The 18,152-nt window shown below is 38.7% G+C and overlaps 1 protein-coding gene across 14 annotated transcripts in view; it reads right to left on the minus strand.

Moving 5' to 3' along the window:
• Positions 1–18,152, minus strand: part of ZMYND11 (zinc finger MYND-type containing 11) — a 119,216-nt gene that overhangs the window by 12,240 nt on the left and 88,824 nt on the right. For all 14 annotated transcript variants that reach the window (XM_003280230.4, XM_030819392.1, XM_030819391.1 and 11 more), the window contains 6 exons: positions 6,141–6,218; positions 5,398–5,490; positions 3,534–3,621; positions 2,931–2,986; positions 1,434–1,511; positions 197–315 (listed from right to left, as the gene is read on the minus strand). In XM_003280230.4, coding sequence (XP_003280278.1) covers positions 197–315; positions 1,434–1,511; positions 2,931–2,986; positions 3,534–3,621; positions 5,398–5,490; positions 6,141–6,218 — 512 coding nt within the window. The remainder of the gene's footprint in view (positions 1–196; positions 316–1,433; positions 1,512–2,930; positions 2,987–3,533; positions 3,622–5,397; positions 5,491–6,140; positions 6,219–18,152) is intronic.

The following is an 18,152-nucleotide window of genomic DNA, read 5'->3' on the forward strand; positions in this document are numbered from 1 at the left end:
TATTAAAAATTCCTGTTTAGTACACAATATCTGAAAAATATCTGGAAACAATTTATCTTGGAACGTATTCTTGGATGCATAATGTGCTTTTTCAATTTAAAATAAACTTCATGCATCTCTGATGGAGAAATCATCAAACTTTCTTAAGGACTTCATAAGCACAGCTGTGACCACTGAACACGGGATCACAAATTACCTCTGGTGGTGGTGGCCAAAGAAGCGAACGTCGACTTGATTGTCTTCTTTCTGCATGACCTTGGCTGGCCAAAACCCAAAACCTTTCATTTTAGCCCAAACCAGCTCATGATTGGGTATCTGGAAATTAAACGTTTTACCTTGTTATATTACTTTTAAAGTATTAAATGCAAGTGCACCATTAATATTAAACTAGTCACGTATAATCCATTATTTCTAACATATTTCTTTCATAACTCCTAAACACATACGAGATTTTTTTTTCTGGGATTGACTGATATTTTATATTTGCATCAGAGTGCCAACATGAACCTTATTCCTCAGAAGAGGTCGGGACTGGAACGTGGCTGCCCCTGAAACCAAGGCCATCCACATGTATGACAGTGGCAAACAAGGGCACCCGCTTTGCCAAGTGCAGCCAGGGGAGCCAGCAGCTTCAGCACCCCCTGGGAATTTGTTAGAAATGGGGAAATTTTAAGCTGGCACAGCACTGTCTTCACAGGGCTGGCTTCTCTCAGGCAGCCAAGGCTGCCGGCCAAGAATGCTCAGAATTCCCTTTGTCAGTGCCCGGTTTGAAGCCGTATCATTTTGGGGAAATTATACAGCTACAGACAAAGGCAAAGCCTTAGGTGTCTCGTGAAAGAATGAAAGGAGAAATAAAAATTCACTTTATTAAGGGACCCAGATGCTGGGTGTGGTGGCTCATGCCTGTAATCCCAGCACTTTGGAAGGCCGAGGCAGGAGGACTGCTTGAACTCAGGAGTTTGAGACCAGCCTGAGCAACATGGTGAAACCCCATCTCTACAAAAAATACAAAAATTAGCCAGGTGTGGTGGCGTGTGCCTGTGGTCCCAGCTACTCTGGAGGCTGAGGTGGGAGAATCACTTGAGCCTGGGGGAGGTCGAGGCTACGGTGAGCCGAGATCACACCACTGTACTCAAGCCTGGGCGACAAAGTGAGACCCTGTCTCAAAAAGAAAAAGGACCCAATATTTATTTTTATTCAGTATCTCATTTTAAAATCAGAAATGGATAACAAGCCCTGTTACTTTTTTTAATTTCAGTTGTTTATACTCATTAAACATTAATATTAAATATCATATTAAAATATCATTCAATATGATATTTTAAAAATTTAGGAAGAAAATTATAATCTTTAACCAAACTGGAAATAAACTTCTTTAGAGCTGTATGTTACACACTTGAGGTAAAAAACAAAAATCACAAAATTTCACATACACAAGGATAACAGAACCAGTTGTCAGGACGAGCATTTGACAAGTAAAAGCAATTCTTGCAAAGCTGCAGTTCATCCAGCTGAAAAAGAAAAGAAACTACTTTAGCCTACATAAAATATATATACACATTAAACTATATAAAATGTATCCATGTAAATTAACATTCACGTATATAAATAATGTTGAATTTTGTTCCTTAATCTTTTAAGCTTAAATTTTAAAGTTTTCAATAAATGGTACTGGAAGACCCTGTCACTGTCCTCTTAGAACCACGTCGCTGGTCTCAGGCCACAGCTGGAACAGAAGCCAAGGCTGGTCTGACTGGGCCCTGCCTGGACCTCACTGGTTAGCACTTCAGATTGAATATTCCTCAGGAAGGTAACAATATCTGCTGCCAATCACAGCAGTCCTTACCTTTGCCTCATTCTCTATTTTAGTTCCTTGTTTGTTTTCTTTCACAATATTCTTTTACAACTTGTAAACAGACATATTTTATCTGTTTCTTTTTTCTTTTTCCCAGTCTCCCTCTTCAGAATATGGCTCTATGAGCAGGAGGCCTGCACTGTCATCACCTTTTACTCCTCCTCACATACTGCCTGGCACATAGGAGGCACCCAGTAAATGCTTATTGAACAAATAAAAAACAAAAGTCAAATTTGAAATGAATTCAAGAAACAAAACTTTTTGTATAAACTGAGGAACTTTTGCAAAGATAGTATGGTTACAGGTGAGTGTTTTAAGTAAGACCACCAAAAAATATACTTCCTTAAATGTACTTCATTTATGGTGTGAGTACGTACTTTGTTGTTTGGTTGGGTTTGCTTTTTGCCTATGTAGTTTAGAAGGGATGCAAATCTGGATCCTTCATTACAAGAGGGTAATGTTTACTGCACATATGCCCAGCAAGACACATTCACATGCAGCATCTAGTAACACTCACAACAGTTCTGAAGGTGGCTGAGAGTTTCCTTGTAGAAGTTAATTATTAACTAAATCTGACTCCCAGGATTTCTCTTTGAACAGTTTTGCCAGAATTTTTTTTCTATTTGCATTATTTCCCATGTATGTCAAACATGAAAATAAAAGACCCTTTTTTTGTTTTGTTTTGAGACAGAATCTCATTTTGTCACCAGGCTGGAGTGCAGTGGTGCGATCTTGGCTCACTGCAACCTCCACCTCCCAGGTTCAAGCAATTCTCCTGCCTCAGCCTCCCGAGTAGCTGGGACTACAGGCGTACACCACCACGCCCAGCTAATTTTTGTATTTTTAGTAGAGACGGGGTTTCACCATGTTGGCCAGGATGGTCTCAATCTCTTGATCTCACGATCCGCCCAACTTGGCCTCCCAAAGTGCTGGGATTATAGGCGTGAGCCACCACGCCCGGCGATAAAAGACATTTAAAGGAAATGGCACAATTAAAATGTAGATAAGAGTGGAATCCTGAAATAAATTAATTTCAGTTATAGAAAGAGTATAATTATTGGGCAATGAATAGTACCTCATGACATGTGTCTTTATACAGCATCCTCGCAATGTCAGCTTGCTCACTGTCTGCTGTAATTAAAAATAGGTATTACCTATAAGCAACAGTCTGCAAATATAAGACTCAAAGTTAGTATCCTTTTCTTTCAGTTTGCAAAAGTAGACATCTACCATTTCAAACCAAAATGTCCATTTAAAATAACGACAGCAAAATAAAATTACACAGGCAGCTTTTGTTTTCCATCCAATACAACCACTAATTCTCTAGGTATAAAGAGTGACCTTACCTTTGGATGATGTGATACTAGTGGGGAAATGATCAGAATTAATCATAGTGCTTATTAAAAACCTCTCAGCTAAAACAAATACATATAAAACTGTAAAGAATAATTGTGTTTTCATCATTTAGTATACTATGATTTTGTCTTTGGCCAGTCCATTCTATAATCTGTATCACCAGATATTCCTAACCTTATACTCTAACAATATCACTTACTTGTATGTAGATCATTAAGGTATTAATTCTTTGAAAGTAATGTTTTATGAAAGATAGTGTTCAACATGGAATGTAAATGTTGTGTTTAAAAGTGCATACAAAAAAACCACAAAAATATCCAACCTCCATAGAATATCACGGTATTGTGGAGAAGCAGTTGGGCATCAGCTTTGAACTCTTCGTAACTTCGGTATTTCCCTTCATTCACTTTCTGCAGAGTTTGGAAAACAGAATGACAAAAAGAGTTACCAGTGAAAATACTTGTCTGGACTAAGTTCATAGGACAAGCAGACTTTTCTAGGATGACATCAGGATGGCTACTGCCATCCCACAGTATTGACAGAGAATGTGTGTAAAAGAAGCCAACAACCCCACCTGCGGTTTTAATAATAATATAGTATAATGAAGCATGGCAGGTCGGATATCCCGCAGCCACAAAGACACTACATTAATTTATCAGAGTGAACTTTAATGGCTTGAACATCTCATTTGACAATAATGTAGAAAGCTGCTGCTAAGCTTTGTAATGCATGAATTCTTGGGCCAGTGTGGGTGATGAGACCCTAAGCACACACCTGTCATTCTTTACAACACAGGAAGATCGAGATTGAAAAGCAGAACTGTTAGCCTCTGTGACAGTTTACCTAACTACTAAGATATATTTATAATTCTGAATTGGGGCTAGGAATTGGTTTATAAATCATTTTAAAATAACATCTCAGGTGTCCCTCTCTGTGCCAAATCTTAGAGGATTTCAACAGGAAGGAACCTGCATGAGTAAAGGCAGCGGGGAGGAAGGGACGTCTGGGTTCTTACATATTCTGTAGAGGTCTTACAGTTTAGGAGAAGGGGCTATGGCTGGGGCTAGGAAATCTGGGGGTAGGAGGTAAAATTAAAACTACTTGGTTTTTTTTTTTTTGTTCCAGGATTTACCAGTTACTTTAAGGGAAAAACCTTCATTTACCCTTATCTTATATTGAAATAAGCCACAGTCTTTCTTGGGTACTGAAGAAACTTGTGGCCGGGCGCGGTGGCTCACGCCGGTAATCCCAGCACTTTGGGAGGCCGAGGCGGGCGGATCACGAGGTCAGGAGATCGAGACTATCCTGGCTAAAACAGTGAAACCCCGTCTCTACTAAAAATACAAAAAATTATCCAGGCGTGTTGGCGGGCGCCTGTAGTCCCAGCTACTCGGGAGGCTGAGGCAGGAGAATGGTGTGAACCCAGGAGGCGGAGCTTGCAGTGAGCCGAGATCGCGCCACTGCACTCCAGCCTGGGCGACAGAGCAAGACTCCGTCTCAAAAAAAAAAGAAACTTGTAAGATGATTTAAAATTATTCCTGTGGTTTCCCTATAGGCTATAATGACCATGCATAAGATTTTAAATTTCCAACATGACACATGAGGTACAAAATCAGTAATTCAGTGACCCTGACTGCAAATATGTCTATGTCTACTGGATTTTGTTGCAATTCGTTACTGGACATGAACAAACTAACAATCCTCAGCTATAGTCAGTAAAATTAAGACCTTTAAGAATAATTAACTTTTCTAATCATATTTTTTTTTGTTCATTTTATTGTTTCCCAATACTGCAGATCAGTTCTATGCTTTACTTTTTTTTCTGAGAGGAACTCTCAGGTACCACTGCTAAACCTGGAAAACATTCTTTACATCTGAAATGCTAAATTGCCCAGGCTGTAAGGCATTTTCTTAAATCAACAAGGATCAAGAAGCTATAAGCTGCTCATCTTTAAAACCAGGCTTTTTAAAGATGACACCTAATTTGCATTAGAGTAAGCACACGAAATTTACAAATTAATAATGCTTCATTTGGTAGTTATGCCTGTCTTTTGTTTTAGAAAGTAGAAAAAAGTACACTTTCAAGGAAAGAAGAGCAACCAAAATCTGCTTAACTGCCACATTATTCTTTAACTTGTTAGTTAAGAAAATGTACTTGAAGTGGAAATAAAAGAAACCGACTTTACCTCTTGAATGGTGGGAACGTCCACAGCTGAGTGCACCAGCCTTCTGTACATCGGGTGTTTATTGTCCTTCCCCTTTTTATTAAGATCTATAGCCTAAGAGGGTTAGTACATCAATTTAAATGTGGTTAAAGGAAGGCAGGTAAGACATCAATTCCTAAAGCTCAAAATATTTTCTACCTTTTTATTTTTTATTTTTGTAGAGACAGGGTCTTGCCATCTTGCCCAGGCTGGTCTTGAACTCCTGGGCTCAAGCAATCCTCCTGCCTTGGCCTCCCAAAGTGCTGGGATTACAGGCAGGAGCCACGGCGCCTGGCCAATATTTTCTACCTTTAAAGCAAAATCTCAGAGGAAGTACTTTAAAACTTAACAGAAAAAATGTACATATACTACTATATAGTTTAATATGACATTCCTTAAAGTTGTGATAGAATAGTTATTTTGAAAAATTGCCTTTCATTTTAAAGAGTCATCATCAATGAAAATGTTCATTCTGATGAATGAAATTCAAAAATGTAAATGTTTCTAATCTCATGTAGCTTATGTCAAAATGTCTATGTCCAAAACAGACAAAACAAAAAAATCTAACTGCCTGTTATGGAACTGTTTACTGCAGAAAAGAAACATGACATGACGGGGTGCTCTCCACACTTCATATTGCTATGTACATATTTCAACTTTGAAAGAATGAACCACAGTAAGATATGTTTTGGGGTATTTTAAAAGATTCCTTGAGCAGGACTCACCCTCTCCTTCATGCGGGAGACAATGAATCTCAGGTATGTGCCCATCTCCTGTTTGTTTGTATTCTTCTTCTTAATGCTCTATTGAAAAAAAAAAAAAGAATAAAAAAATGGTACAAAATCTGATCATTCTTATGTCTATATTCATGTAAAAGACATATGAAACAGTCTGCAAAGTTTATTAAAAGATGCACTTTTTCCAACATATCTGACAGAAATCTTTGACATTTGCATTAAAAAACAGCATCTAATGTAACAAGGTGAGAATTTTAAAATATTATGTTGTACCTGATATAATATCCTTAGAGCATTATATATTTTTTCTTTTCTTGGTATTTTAAAACTTAATTTTTAGATAAACGGATAATAAACATAAGGGAGAATCGCTTATTTTTCAAACAATATCAATGGCTAAAGTCCTTTGAGGGAACATCTTAAATTAGCAATAATGAATGGTGAATTTCAATACAGCATTATTCTTTGTTTAAAAGGTAATTTTAAAAATCTGTGTCACTTACTTTGTACAGCGCAGCTGCATACTAACATCTCCATTTCTTAGCATCATGGATCTACTCAGTAATAACCCCAATTCTTAGACTAGCCTGCAAGCTAATTAGGTTCCTCAATTTATTGCACCAAAAAAGTCTAACTTCACATGAAGAAAAAATAGGATTCTACGCATGTTATTTCTAAACAGCTAGGAAACAAGGACAAGTGTGCCTATTTCCTTAGTCAAAGTCCCTGATACTACAACAGCCTAAAGGAAGCAAAGGCAAAACTCCAGGCACGCGAACATCATCAGTTCATACTGCAGAGGAAATGAGTGGGTGTGGCCACTATTTTAATAGATGCTTTAACTTTTTCAGGTCACTAGATGATGATTCTCTGCCCAATGGTATAATTCTTCCTAAAAGAACTGTAAGCATAGGAAGTCACTTCAGTACACTAAATACAGTAGAGGAAACGACAAGTATTTCTCACATAACTGAGAACTTTTAGCTAGGGCTTAAGTGAATTGATTATACGTACGTACACTGTTTATATACACAAAAAATATCTAAATAACAAGTGGAAACACATTTTATTAGTGAGAAACTAAACTGAATTTCATTTACCTCATGTCTGCACTGCACCTTCCTGACCCCACTTCTCACCTATGTTCGCTGGCAACACAGTCAGTGCTCTCTCCTTATGCCGCTTTGTGGCCTGTGCCCACAGCTGCTCTGTTTACGCCAATTACAGAGCAGTTCGTCTCAACCCCGGCCTTGCATCAGAGATATGGACTAAACTTTTATGTAACGTGGCTGGGCTTCACTCGCTGAGCATCTGGGTTGTGATTTCTGGAGGCAGGGCCTGTGATTTGTATTTGCTTGTTCATTTGTTTATTCCTCAGGTGACTGATGCATGGCCAAGACAGAGTGCCCATAGCATAGATATGGAATATAAAGTGCAATGAAATTTCCTGAGCCCCGGGTTTATAATCTTTTTTTCTGGTGGGGGGAGGGAGAGAGAAATTGATATAACTTGAGAATTCTCTTTTTGAAAACTAACAGAAGAACTTAACTGAATTTAAAATGAGTGACACAGCCACATGAAGGAGGATATGAAGAACTCACTCTAGCACAGTATTTGGCCATATGCACTGTTTAGAGACAAAACTTTAAACAAACACTGAACTCTAGTTATTAAGTTTGTTTAATCAGCAGCATTGGTTAGCAACTCTTTAAAAAACTTTTTAAAAATTTTAGTTGGCAAAATGAAATTACATATACTTAATGGTGTACAATGGGATGTTTTGAAATACATGCAATGGCAAAATAGAGCTAATTGGTTTTTGTAGTGAGAACACTTAAAACCACTCTCATTTTTAACAAGATCCCCAGTGCTTTTCACACACACACACACACATTTGCGAAATACTAGAGGGCACCTCTTGTACACTAGACTACAGTTAAAAATGATCCTCCATTTTTGCATTCTGCATGTCTCACAGGAATGCAGAAGGCGTGCTCTCTCTCTGGATCTGAAGCACAATCAGCTACTTACTAGTATGGACATCCTTCAGTGCACTGCTTTCTGTGCTAAACAAGCAGTTTGATGAACTGTCAGATACAGGGAAGAGAAAACGTAAGAAGGTTGGAGATTGCTACATTGTTCTTGGCGCTTATAAAATGTACATTCTTCTTAAAAGAAAGGAGAATAAAAATACATGCTTCTAGCTACATGGCCTTCTCTCATGCCAACTCAAACTCTGGGTGCACTATTAAAACTGATTTCAAATATCAATGTCATTAAAGTATGAATTTATCTAAATTCAGACATAATAGCAATCTACGCCAGGTTAGAAGTCTTGTAATACTATCAGTGGGGTTATAGTTCCTTTAATAGGAAACATCTTATTCAAAGGAAAGATACAACCAACACTTTATGTAGTGCTGAAATATAATTTGAATATTCACTAAATATCATGCACAGCCTTCCATCAATTCAACAGGGCAGGAATCCCTTCCCCTCTGGATCTTAGCTCCAGGCTCTGTGGTCCCTTGAGTGGTGACAGTGGGAGAGGAGGCCTGAGCCCTGCTGACCAGTCCCGCTCCACCCAGCACAAGGCCTCCTGCTTGTGTCTCAAGGTCCTGTGCACTGCATTATGTGCAGGAGTTGTTGTTGCTGTTTCCTTTCTGCGCTTTCACCTCTCTTGTTTCTAACTCTTTAGAAAATAAAGCCATCCGCTGTTTCTATATGGGCAAAGATTATGCACTGCTAGAATCAGAATTTTATATCAGAATTAATATCACTACAGCTAAAACATCTTGACTAGATTGTTCTTACTTTGAAACAGTAGTACGGAAGTTTAGGTAACACTTGTTCATGTAATTACCCAGTTTAAATAAAGGTCTATATTCAGGTTCTATCTTTTTAAATAGAGAATTAACATAAATTGTGGATATTACACGCTCTCATAAACTTGGTTCTATCTGTTTAAACATTTTTAAATGAATTGCTAATTTCATGTAACCATGTGCAAGCAACATTTCCTTATTTTTGGAAAGACAATGCATACAGTTCATGCTGAGTGCCTTAATTTCACAAAACTAAATGGTGTAACAGAGGATGAAAGTCTGATTTTGTCTGTTTAAATTTGCTTAGAACTAGTTTGCTGGAGTATCTGTCTCCTTCTGAGTGCAATTAAAAGTGGTAGTCTGGGCCTGGAAAAATGAGTGAGTAAAGCATGAAAGGAAACAAGGTCATCTGGGTAGGGCCCACCCCATCTTCTCAACTCTGATGAAACTTCCAGAATTCTTTGAAGATCTTACCTTCATAACTACCCCAGGAATGTCTTATACCTCATTTTAACAAAACACCATTCAGATTCAGGTATCCTACTTAAGTGTTTATTACGTTAGAATCACCTGGGAAGCCTTTAAGAAACATCAATATCTACTTCTATAAAGTTCTAGAACAGGCCAAACTTATCCCTCATGGAAAATAATCAGAGGAATGGTTGTCTGGGGAGAGGGCGTGGGAGTGGGGATCTACTGGCCCAGGGACAAGAGAGAGCTTCCCCGTAGCTTGATGGGACTTGGGCTGCACCAGTGCATGCCCTTGTCTGTTCTTCAAACCCTAACCCTAAGACTTGGGCATGTCAGTGTATATGTGAATTTTACCTCAAAGGAAAAAGCCCACCAATGTCTTGGGTGCCGCCCCTAGAAATTCTGATACCATCGGCTGCGGGAGGGGGTCTAGGCATTCATAGTCCTAAAAGCCCCCAGGGGTTTCTGATAGGAGTGATTAAGAGCACTGCCCTAACTTCCTGAGACCTCATCATACAAACACGGACAAGCACACACTGGTGCAGCAGCCCTGATTTTAACCTTTGCTGGTGTTCTGAGAAGATGTAAAGTGGTGTATCTTCAAATGCTCTTTTAAAGGGATCTTGAGGTTAACCTGAGTATTTCTTTTGAACCCTAACGTACCAGCTCTAGGATGGTCTCAATCTACTTAATTGCACAAAGAGGAACACTTCTGTCATTTATATGCTAAGGGTGCTATGGGAGTTATGTTTTAAGTATTTGGGTTGGTTTTTTCTTCAGTTATTATAGTTAGAAACTTCAATGATTTGGGCTGTATAGAAGGACTGACCAAAAGGAATTTCACAGTCAAAGGAGATTATTTTGTTGAAAGCTTCCATGTTCCTTTTATTTACTTGTTGCCCCATCCACCTTTTTGGTGATAAATGAGGGATCTATTCCAGACACCATGAAGCTCTTCTCAAGCACTGCTCTGTGATGGGCCTCACACTACCCAAGGGAAGGCCACAGAGGCTGACAGAAGCTGCTCCCAGATTCACAGGCTGAGGAGCTTTCTCGGTGAACTGACACAAACAAAAAAGAGGACTCTCAACAGAACCAAAATCCCTCCCAATGATTTGTAGGAACAAAATATTTGCGGTAAGATGCTTTCACATTTGATAAACTTAAGGGTTTTCTTTCCAAAACTTTCCAGTTATAATTTAGAGACTTGGTATTTCACAAAAGAAATCAACAGGACATTGCACATTCTGTCCCAAGGCTGTACAAGGAGATTTCTGGGGATTTCTAAGGTAACAAGCCGTGCAGCCACTTTCTGTGGCGTTCACACTTAAGTGCTTCAGCTGGTACTTGTCAGCCAGACCAAAACATTTTCAATGACTTGAGAAAAAGCTACAACTAAGAAAGAGGTAGCTTCTGAAGTAAACTAAGCAGATAGCTCTTGACAACAAGGCTAGAAAAACATAAAAACAGTGCTTTATAATATGTACAGATTATTTCTGATCCAATTCTTTCTCAGGCTTTGAAGAATTATTCCTATTCTCTATTTGCAGCCTGAGGATTCTTCAACCAAGGCCTCCCTGTAACAGGGTTCAGGTCAGAATCCAGAGTTCATATCACCTGGTGGCATATGGGAGTGACTGTGGTTAACTTTTACAAATAAGAACGAAACATTCTATGAGATGGCAAAGTTGTTGTATTTAAAAGTGACAACAATCACATGTCTGAAGCAGTGTTGTAGATGTCTGTGTAAGAACTAAAGCAGATGTTGGGGCTGCCTCCTTTACTTTAAGAAAAAAATAACAGAAAATCTGAACATCTTGAACAAGGGATTCTTAAGCCAGTTGTAAGTAACTGCCAGGCTACACTGAATCAGTTGACTCTAGGCAGAAACAACAGACAAAGCATGGTGCCCTTCGGTGTTTCTGCCTGGAAGACACTATTGGCCACCCCTGATCTTGTCCAAGTTTATCCATAGCTGATTATTGATAATGATGCCCAGGGATCATTACTTAAAGGAGCATTCAGGACTAAATACCTGTATTAGTACAGAATTTTCAGTTCTTTATAGAAATACAGTTTTACAGTCATAGAAACCTATTTTGGCAGAAAATGAACTTGTGGAGATCTTGGTCATTTTGGCTCACTGACTATCCAAAAGCAGGAAAGAAGTGCAAAATTGGAAATCTAGACTTTTTTTCAGACATATTTATCTATGCAGCTAGAGTTCACCTCAGCCAAGTCCCCATGTCTGTGATTAAATGAGACAAGGGCTTCAAACTTTCTTGGGCGTTCCCAATACCCAGAATATTCTTTACACAACAAACTAGACCAAAAGTCAACAAACATTTTGTGTAATGGGCCAGATAGCAAATATTTTAGGCTTTGCGACCATGCGGTTGGTCTCTGTCTCAACTACTTAGTTCTGCTGTTGTAATGACAAAGCAATCGTGAATAATGCATACATCACATGAGTGTGGCTGTGTTCCGATAAAACTTTTGGATACTAAAATTTGAATTTTTTTTTTTTTTTTTGGAGACGGAGTCTTGCTCTGTCGCCCAGGCTGGAGTGCAGTGGCGCGATCTCGGCTCACTGCAAGCTCCGCCTCCTGGGTTCACGCCATTCTCCTGCCTCAGCCTCTCCGAGTAGCTGGGACTACAGGCGCCCGCCACCACACCCGGCTAATTTTTTTTTTTTTTTTGTATTTTTAGTAGAGACGGGGTTTCACCGTGGTCTCGATCTGTCGACCTCATGATCCGCCCGCCTCGGCCTCCCAAAGTGCTGGGATTACAAGCGTGAGCCACCGCGCCCGGCCTGAATTTTTTATAACTTTCACGTCACAAAGTATTATTTCTCTTGTCATTTTTCTTCAACAATCTAAAAACGTAAAAGCCATTCTTAGCTCACGGGCAGTACAAGTACACGGTTGACCCCTAGAGGTTGTCTAAGTTTTGTGAAAGCAGGGTCCATAATGTCAATTTCAGCCGTGCATAGCATCTGGCACACAGTAAACGTTCGATACGTATAAGTTGAATACGTTCGATATGTATCAGTTGAATACGTTCGATATGTATCAGTTGAACTGAACTGGTGCCACTCGTTACTGTCTTCATTGCCTACTAGAGAAACTAGTCCATGCAGCTAAACTCAGGAATATGAGGGTCCATCTAAAATGTGAAGCAGTTATACCCAAGTCTGTGTCAGCATATTCTGACCAACATAAATAATTTTATTTCTGATGTATAAACCATTTCATTGCCAGATGACACTGAAATATCAATTGCTGACTTCTAACAATCAAGAAAAATGTCACCAATAGCTCACTGAAATATTAGTGAGTATAGCCACCTACAGCACTTACTGGAAATGTAGATTCCTGAGCCTTACCCCCAGAGCCTGTCTGGGGTGGAACCCTGGAGGCTGTGGTTTTTTTTTTTTTTTTTTTTTTGAGACTGAGTCTCGCTCTGTTGCCCAGGCTGGAGTGCAGTGGTGCGATCTCGACTCACTACAGCCTCCGCCTCCAGGGTTCAAGCAATCTTTCTGCCTCAGCCTCCTGGGTAGCTGGGACTACAGGCATGCAGCACCATGCCCGGCTAATTTTTGTATTTTTAGTAGAGACGGAATTTCACCGTATGGGCCAGGATGGTCTTGAACTCCTGACCTCATGATCTGCCCGCCTCAGCCTCCCACAGTGCTGGGATTACAGGCGTGAGCCACCGCGCTTGGTGGGAGACTGTGTTTTAAACAAGCATACCAGGTGATTACTGTACAGGTGGCCTCTAGATCTTATTTGGAGAAATACTAATCTACACACAAATTACCTATATCGTTTTAGGGATTAAACAGCTCCTAAATCTCCTCTATAATTATAATAGCAGAAAACAAAAGAATCATAATAAATTATCTTAGATAAAATTATCTTAAAATTTATTTTGATTCTTTTGTGTTCTGCAATTATAATTATAGAGATCTAGAAGCTGCTTTTTTTATTTATTTTGATTCTATGTTGTTACAGAAATCAAGACACTCTGTAATATCCTCTAGACCCACTTGCAACAATGGAATATAAAGGAATTACACATAATTTATAAGAAGTCCCAATCATTGAGAAGTTAAAAGTGAAGCTGGTCCAGCAGAAGTGGTGATGAGTTACCCTGTCCTGCCACTTCTCCCTTCAAACCACTAAGACTCAAGTAGCCCATCAATGAAAATCATTTTCTAAAACTATTTTCTAAAAATAAACTCCTGTTTGGTGTTTTCACTCCCAGTGCTGACACACTGAAATCGCTGACCTATTAGACCAGAAGAACAGTGCATCACACTAATTGCTAGTATTGATGGTAGAAAACTCGACCTACCCACTGCTGCCTATGGAATGAATCACATTAAACGACACAGGATTCCACAGAGCCGCACCCTAACTCTCCCACAGATTATCTGCCAACAGGTTTTTGCACTTTAGCTTCTGAAAATAGTTTTTTTAACTTATAAGAATTCAAGTTTAAAAACCTCCTCTAAGCTATCACAAATATGCCTTATTAGAGGTAAAAGTAGGAACTCAAGATAATGCAAACTACTAAGAATGTCTCCAGGTGGATTCTTAGAGCATCCTGGCAAATAAGACTTCAGTCACAGGCCACTCCTCAGTAAGTTAGTCCTGTAGAATTACTAACGCACAAGAATTGTTCATCCAGATTTGCAAAATGCCACTGAATGCCACTGTGGCTGTATCTGTATTTATTAATTTTTACAAGGCCAACTCTTTCTTCTGTAATGGAAGACAACAAATTTTGACTAAGATCAAGAGTTCACATGATATGAGCAGCTTTGTAGCAGCCCGTCTGCTACTGGGCTAACTTAGTAACTATGAAAGCATCTTTCAAATATAGTCTACAAAACAAACCGTGATAGAAAAAACATGTAGCATTTCTAAATCCACTATGCCCACAGGCGCGCGTGCACACACACGCACACACACACACACACACACACACACCTGCTAAAATAGTATTTATCTACAGAGAGAAGGGTGCTATGCATGTCAGAAATTTTATCATTCAATATTAATGCACTTTTTCTGGTAACTTTAAGCCCCTCGGTGGCTTGCTATATGACTTAGGAATAGGAAAGGGAAGTGAGAAAATTTTATGGAACACAGGTTTGGTATCTACTTGTTCCTTTCCCCTTCTACATGACACTAGACTCTAAAGGAAGAACATGACTGAACGGCAGAGGCAGAACGCATTCCTCAGCGGAATAAATCTTTCCATTCTTTTCAGAAAATAACTTAAATGTCTCTGTCTTCAGGTCGAGGCATGAATATTACTTATTCTTTGATTAATGGGGCTGACATCCAGCCAATGTAAGTACTACCTACCTTCCCACTCCCTCTTATCCCTTCTGCACTGCAGAGGTAGCACAAGGAAACTGCATGTACTTTGTAAGTATTTTCCGTTCATCAACTTTGGAAACACTGAGTGAGCTTTCCATTTAATCTACATTAAGATGTAAGCATCCTGATATAGGAACCACCCCAACTATCACCTTCTCAATCCCTTAGAGTGAAAATAAAAGATAAATTTCAAATAAGATTCTAAACAAACCACCAAAAGATAGATCACAAAGGCCAAATACACCAACATACAAAACATTTCACAGTCATATCCTTTCTGATCATAACCACTGTTAAATTCACCACAGGAAGATAATATAGAAAATTATATGAGCTTTTTTTCTTCTTCTTTGGGCCTCGATAACAATACATAGGATTTTATAGTTTTATATTGTAGATCCAATTTTTAAAATCCTCTGGCTTTATCAGTGTTCCCACTATTTTTTCCTCTGATTAAGCTTGTGGTGAACTGCAAATTTGCCTTATATAAGTGCCTGGCTCAGACACAATCTTTCTAAAATTAACTTTCTACTTCTGTTAGTATAAAATTATAAGTTGTCTTAAAAATTGTAAAAATATTTGATTAATGTTCATTAGTTGTTTTCAATACTATGTCTACTATTTAAGAAAATAATGGCTTCAATTTCTACTTATTTAAAAATCAAATCTCCATTCTAGATTTGTTAATATGTATCTTGAAGGTGTAAAGGTACTTGCATTTGGGGTGAAAATATTAATAAATTTCCCACACTAAAAGATGGCTGATCGGAAAGCAAGAGCAGTTATAGCTTCATAGATACATAAGGAATTTATGTTCAAAGTATTTTCATTCAGCATTTGATCCCATTTTTCATTCTAAACATTGTATGTGCATTCTCTTTACTGTTGGAATTTAAAAAGACTGTACTGCCTACATACCCAAAAGCATGAAAACTATATCCAGAAACAAATTTCTCTAATTTCGACAGAGAGATTTCATCATGATTTTTTTTCTTTAACTATCTCAACAACAAAAAGCTACAGTACAAATGCCTCACACATACCCTACCCAGACCTAAGTCAACACTGACATGCCAGTGTGTACCTAATTGACAAAGCTCCAGGTGGACTCCCAATGGTGAGTGTTTAAAAAGTACATGAGGCTTAACATTCCAAGTTAAAATTTAATTTTAAATGCTTTCTATAGACTCTTATGAGTCTATTTTTAAAGTATTAACTTTCCTACAAAACATGTATCATTGAGTATTTTAAAAAGCGCAGGAGCAAATAAATTTTAGCAATAGTTCCTACTAATGTGGAAGAACCACCAAATAGCTCTCTTGCTTAAGAACATGAGTCAGAGAATCACGTGCTGCAAATCTGGGAGAGCTTTTTGGATTAGATATACAACCAAAGTATCTTGAAATTAGTAATAAAATTCTTCCACATAGATTCTTCTTTATTTCCTCATCTGCATTTTCTTGTGTTTCTACATTTTGTTAAGTGGGCTGATTTTGATTCGCCCTACAATTTGTACATTAACATAAAATTTAAAACTTGTGATCCTTAAACAGAGAAAAATGCCACCTGAAACATTTGTAGGGGACGAGTCTTTTCCAGTTTTTAAACACATACTGGAATAATATGCCACCTCTGTATTACCTTGACTTATTTGTCTTTTGTGACTTAATTTGATCCTTTTATTTCAAAGTGGAATGTACACCAAAGTCTGTTAATGATATAAAGAATAGTGATATAAACTTTTAATATTATAAAGCAATTGTAAAAATCCAAGACAAAACTCTCTGGAGGGATTTCAGTGGAGCAGTATTCCATTTGAGCGGGCCACGTAGGGAGAAGAAAACAGGTAGCTCACTGTGATTTTCCCATTTACTCACTTTCTCTGTAACTCACTTACTGTAAGAGCACATCATACAAAATTTAAAGTCCTAAATTCTATTTCCTAATGATAATTTTAGTCCAAATATGAAAACTGAATTTATCTGAATTTAAATAGGGGCAATAACATGAATCTACAACTCCTCTAAGTCATGAAATCAAAATTCATTTACGTAAGAAACATGCACATATTAAAGAGGAGGAAATAGGGGCCTACTTTCAAACCATGTCTCCAAATTCTTAACCTAAAAAGTGCCAATTATTTTGGGAAAAAAATATACACTTTGTTTGGCTATAGAGTTTTTTAAAAAGCTATTCTGCTGACTTTTTATGAGGCATTAGAGCAAAAGCAACACTATCAGATATTATAGCCACTAATCTGTGCAGGCAGTGTTTGCTATAGAATCTGCTGTGTATACTAGGGAGAGGAAGGGTGGGGAGTCACGTAGTTATATGCTTCTTTAAGAACTCTCCAAGTCGTAACTCTGGAGTAATGGGGAGACAAATGCCAGGCACTCTCAAGAGATCAGTATTTTATACCTAAAGATGCTTTCTTGGAGTGGTGTAGGCATTCGGAACATGAATGTTCTAAAACTGCACTATCTAATACGGTAGCCACAGGCCCTATGTGGCAAACTGAAGTCCAGTTCTTCGGTCTACAAGTCACATTCAAGGGCTCCACAGACACACAAGGTCAGTGGCTCACACTGCACAGCACAGAGACCCTTTCCACCACCAAAGAAGCTCTCCAACAGCCCTGCTCTCCAAGGCAGTGTGCCAGCCCAGCAGGCTGGCTGCCCAGGGGCTTCTTATGACAGACTGCCTTGCCCATGAATTACAGTATCACAATTTTCACCAGCAGGCGTGCAAGCCAGCAAGCATGGAGCACACGGACACATGCACACGTCCAACCACACGCCTGTCTCTAACCATGCCTTCAACGTATAAAATGCCTTTGTAATTTGGGAACTATATATATGAAAATGAAGCAAAATTAAAATGAGACAGCCGGTATGGTGGCACATGCCTGTCATCCCAGCACTTTGGGAGGCCAAGGCAGGAGGGTCACTTGAACTCCGGAATTCAAGATCAGCCAGGGCAACACAGCGAGACCCTGTCTCCAGAAAAAAATTTAAAAATGAGCCACACATACTGGTGTGTGCCTATAGTCCTAGCTACTCGGAAGCTGAGGCAGGAGGAGGCTGGCTTGAGCCCAGGAGGTTCAGGCTGCAGTGAGCCATGATTGTGCCACTGCACTCCAACCTGGGTGACAGAACAAGATCCTGCCTAAAAACAAACACACAAAAAAACCAAAAAACAACAACAAAAAATTCATCGTATCAAATAGGCAACAAAAAATTGACAAATCGTTTCATGTGCTGTTGATGTACATGGGTATAATATTCTGAAGAACAAGCCAGTGATGTTTATCAAAA

This window comes from Nomascus leucogenys, chromosome 9, assembly GCF_006542625.1.
Source record: "Nomascus leucogenys isolate Asia chromosome 9, Asia_NLE_v1, whole genome shotgun sequence".
Taxonomy (NCBI): domain Eukaryota; kingdom Metazoa; phylum Chordata; class Mammalia; order Primates; family Hylobatidae; genus Nomascus; species Nomascus leucogenys.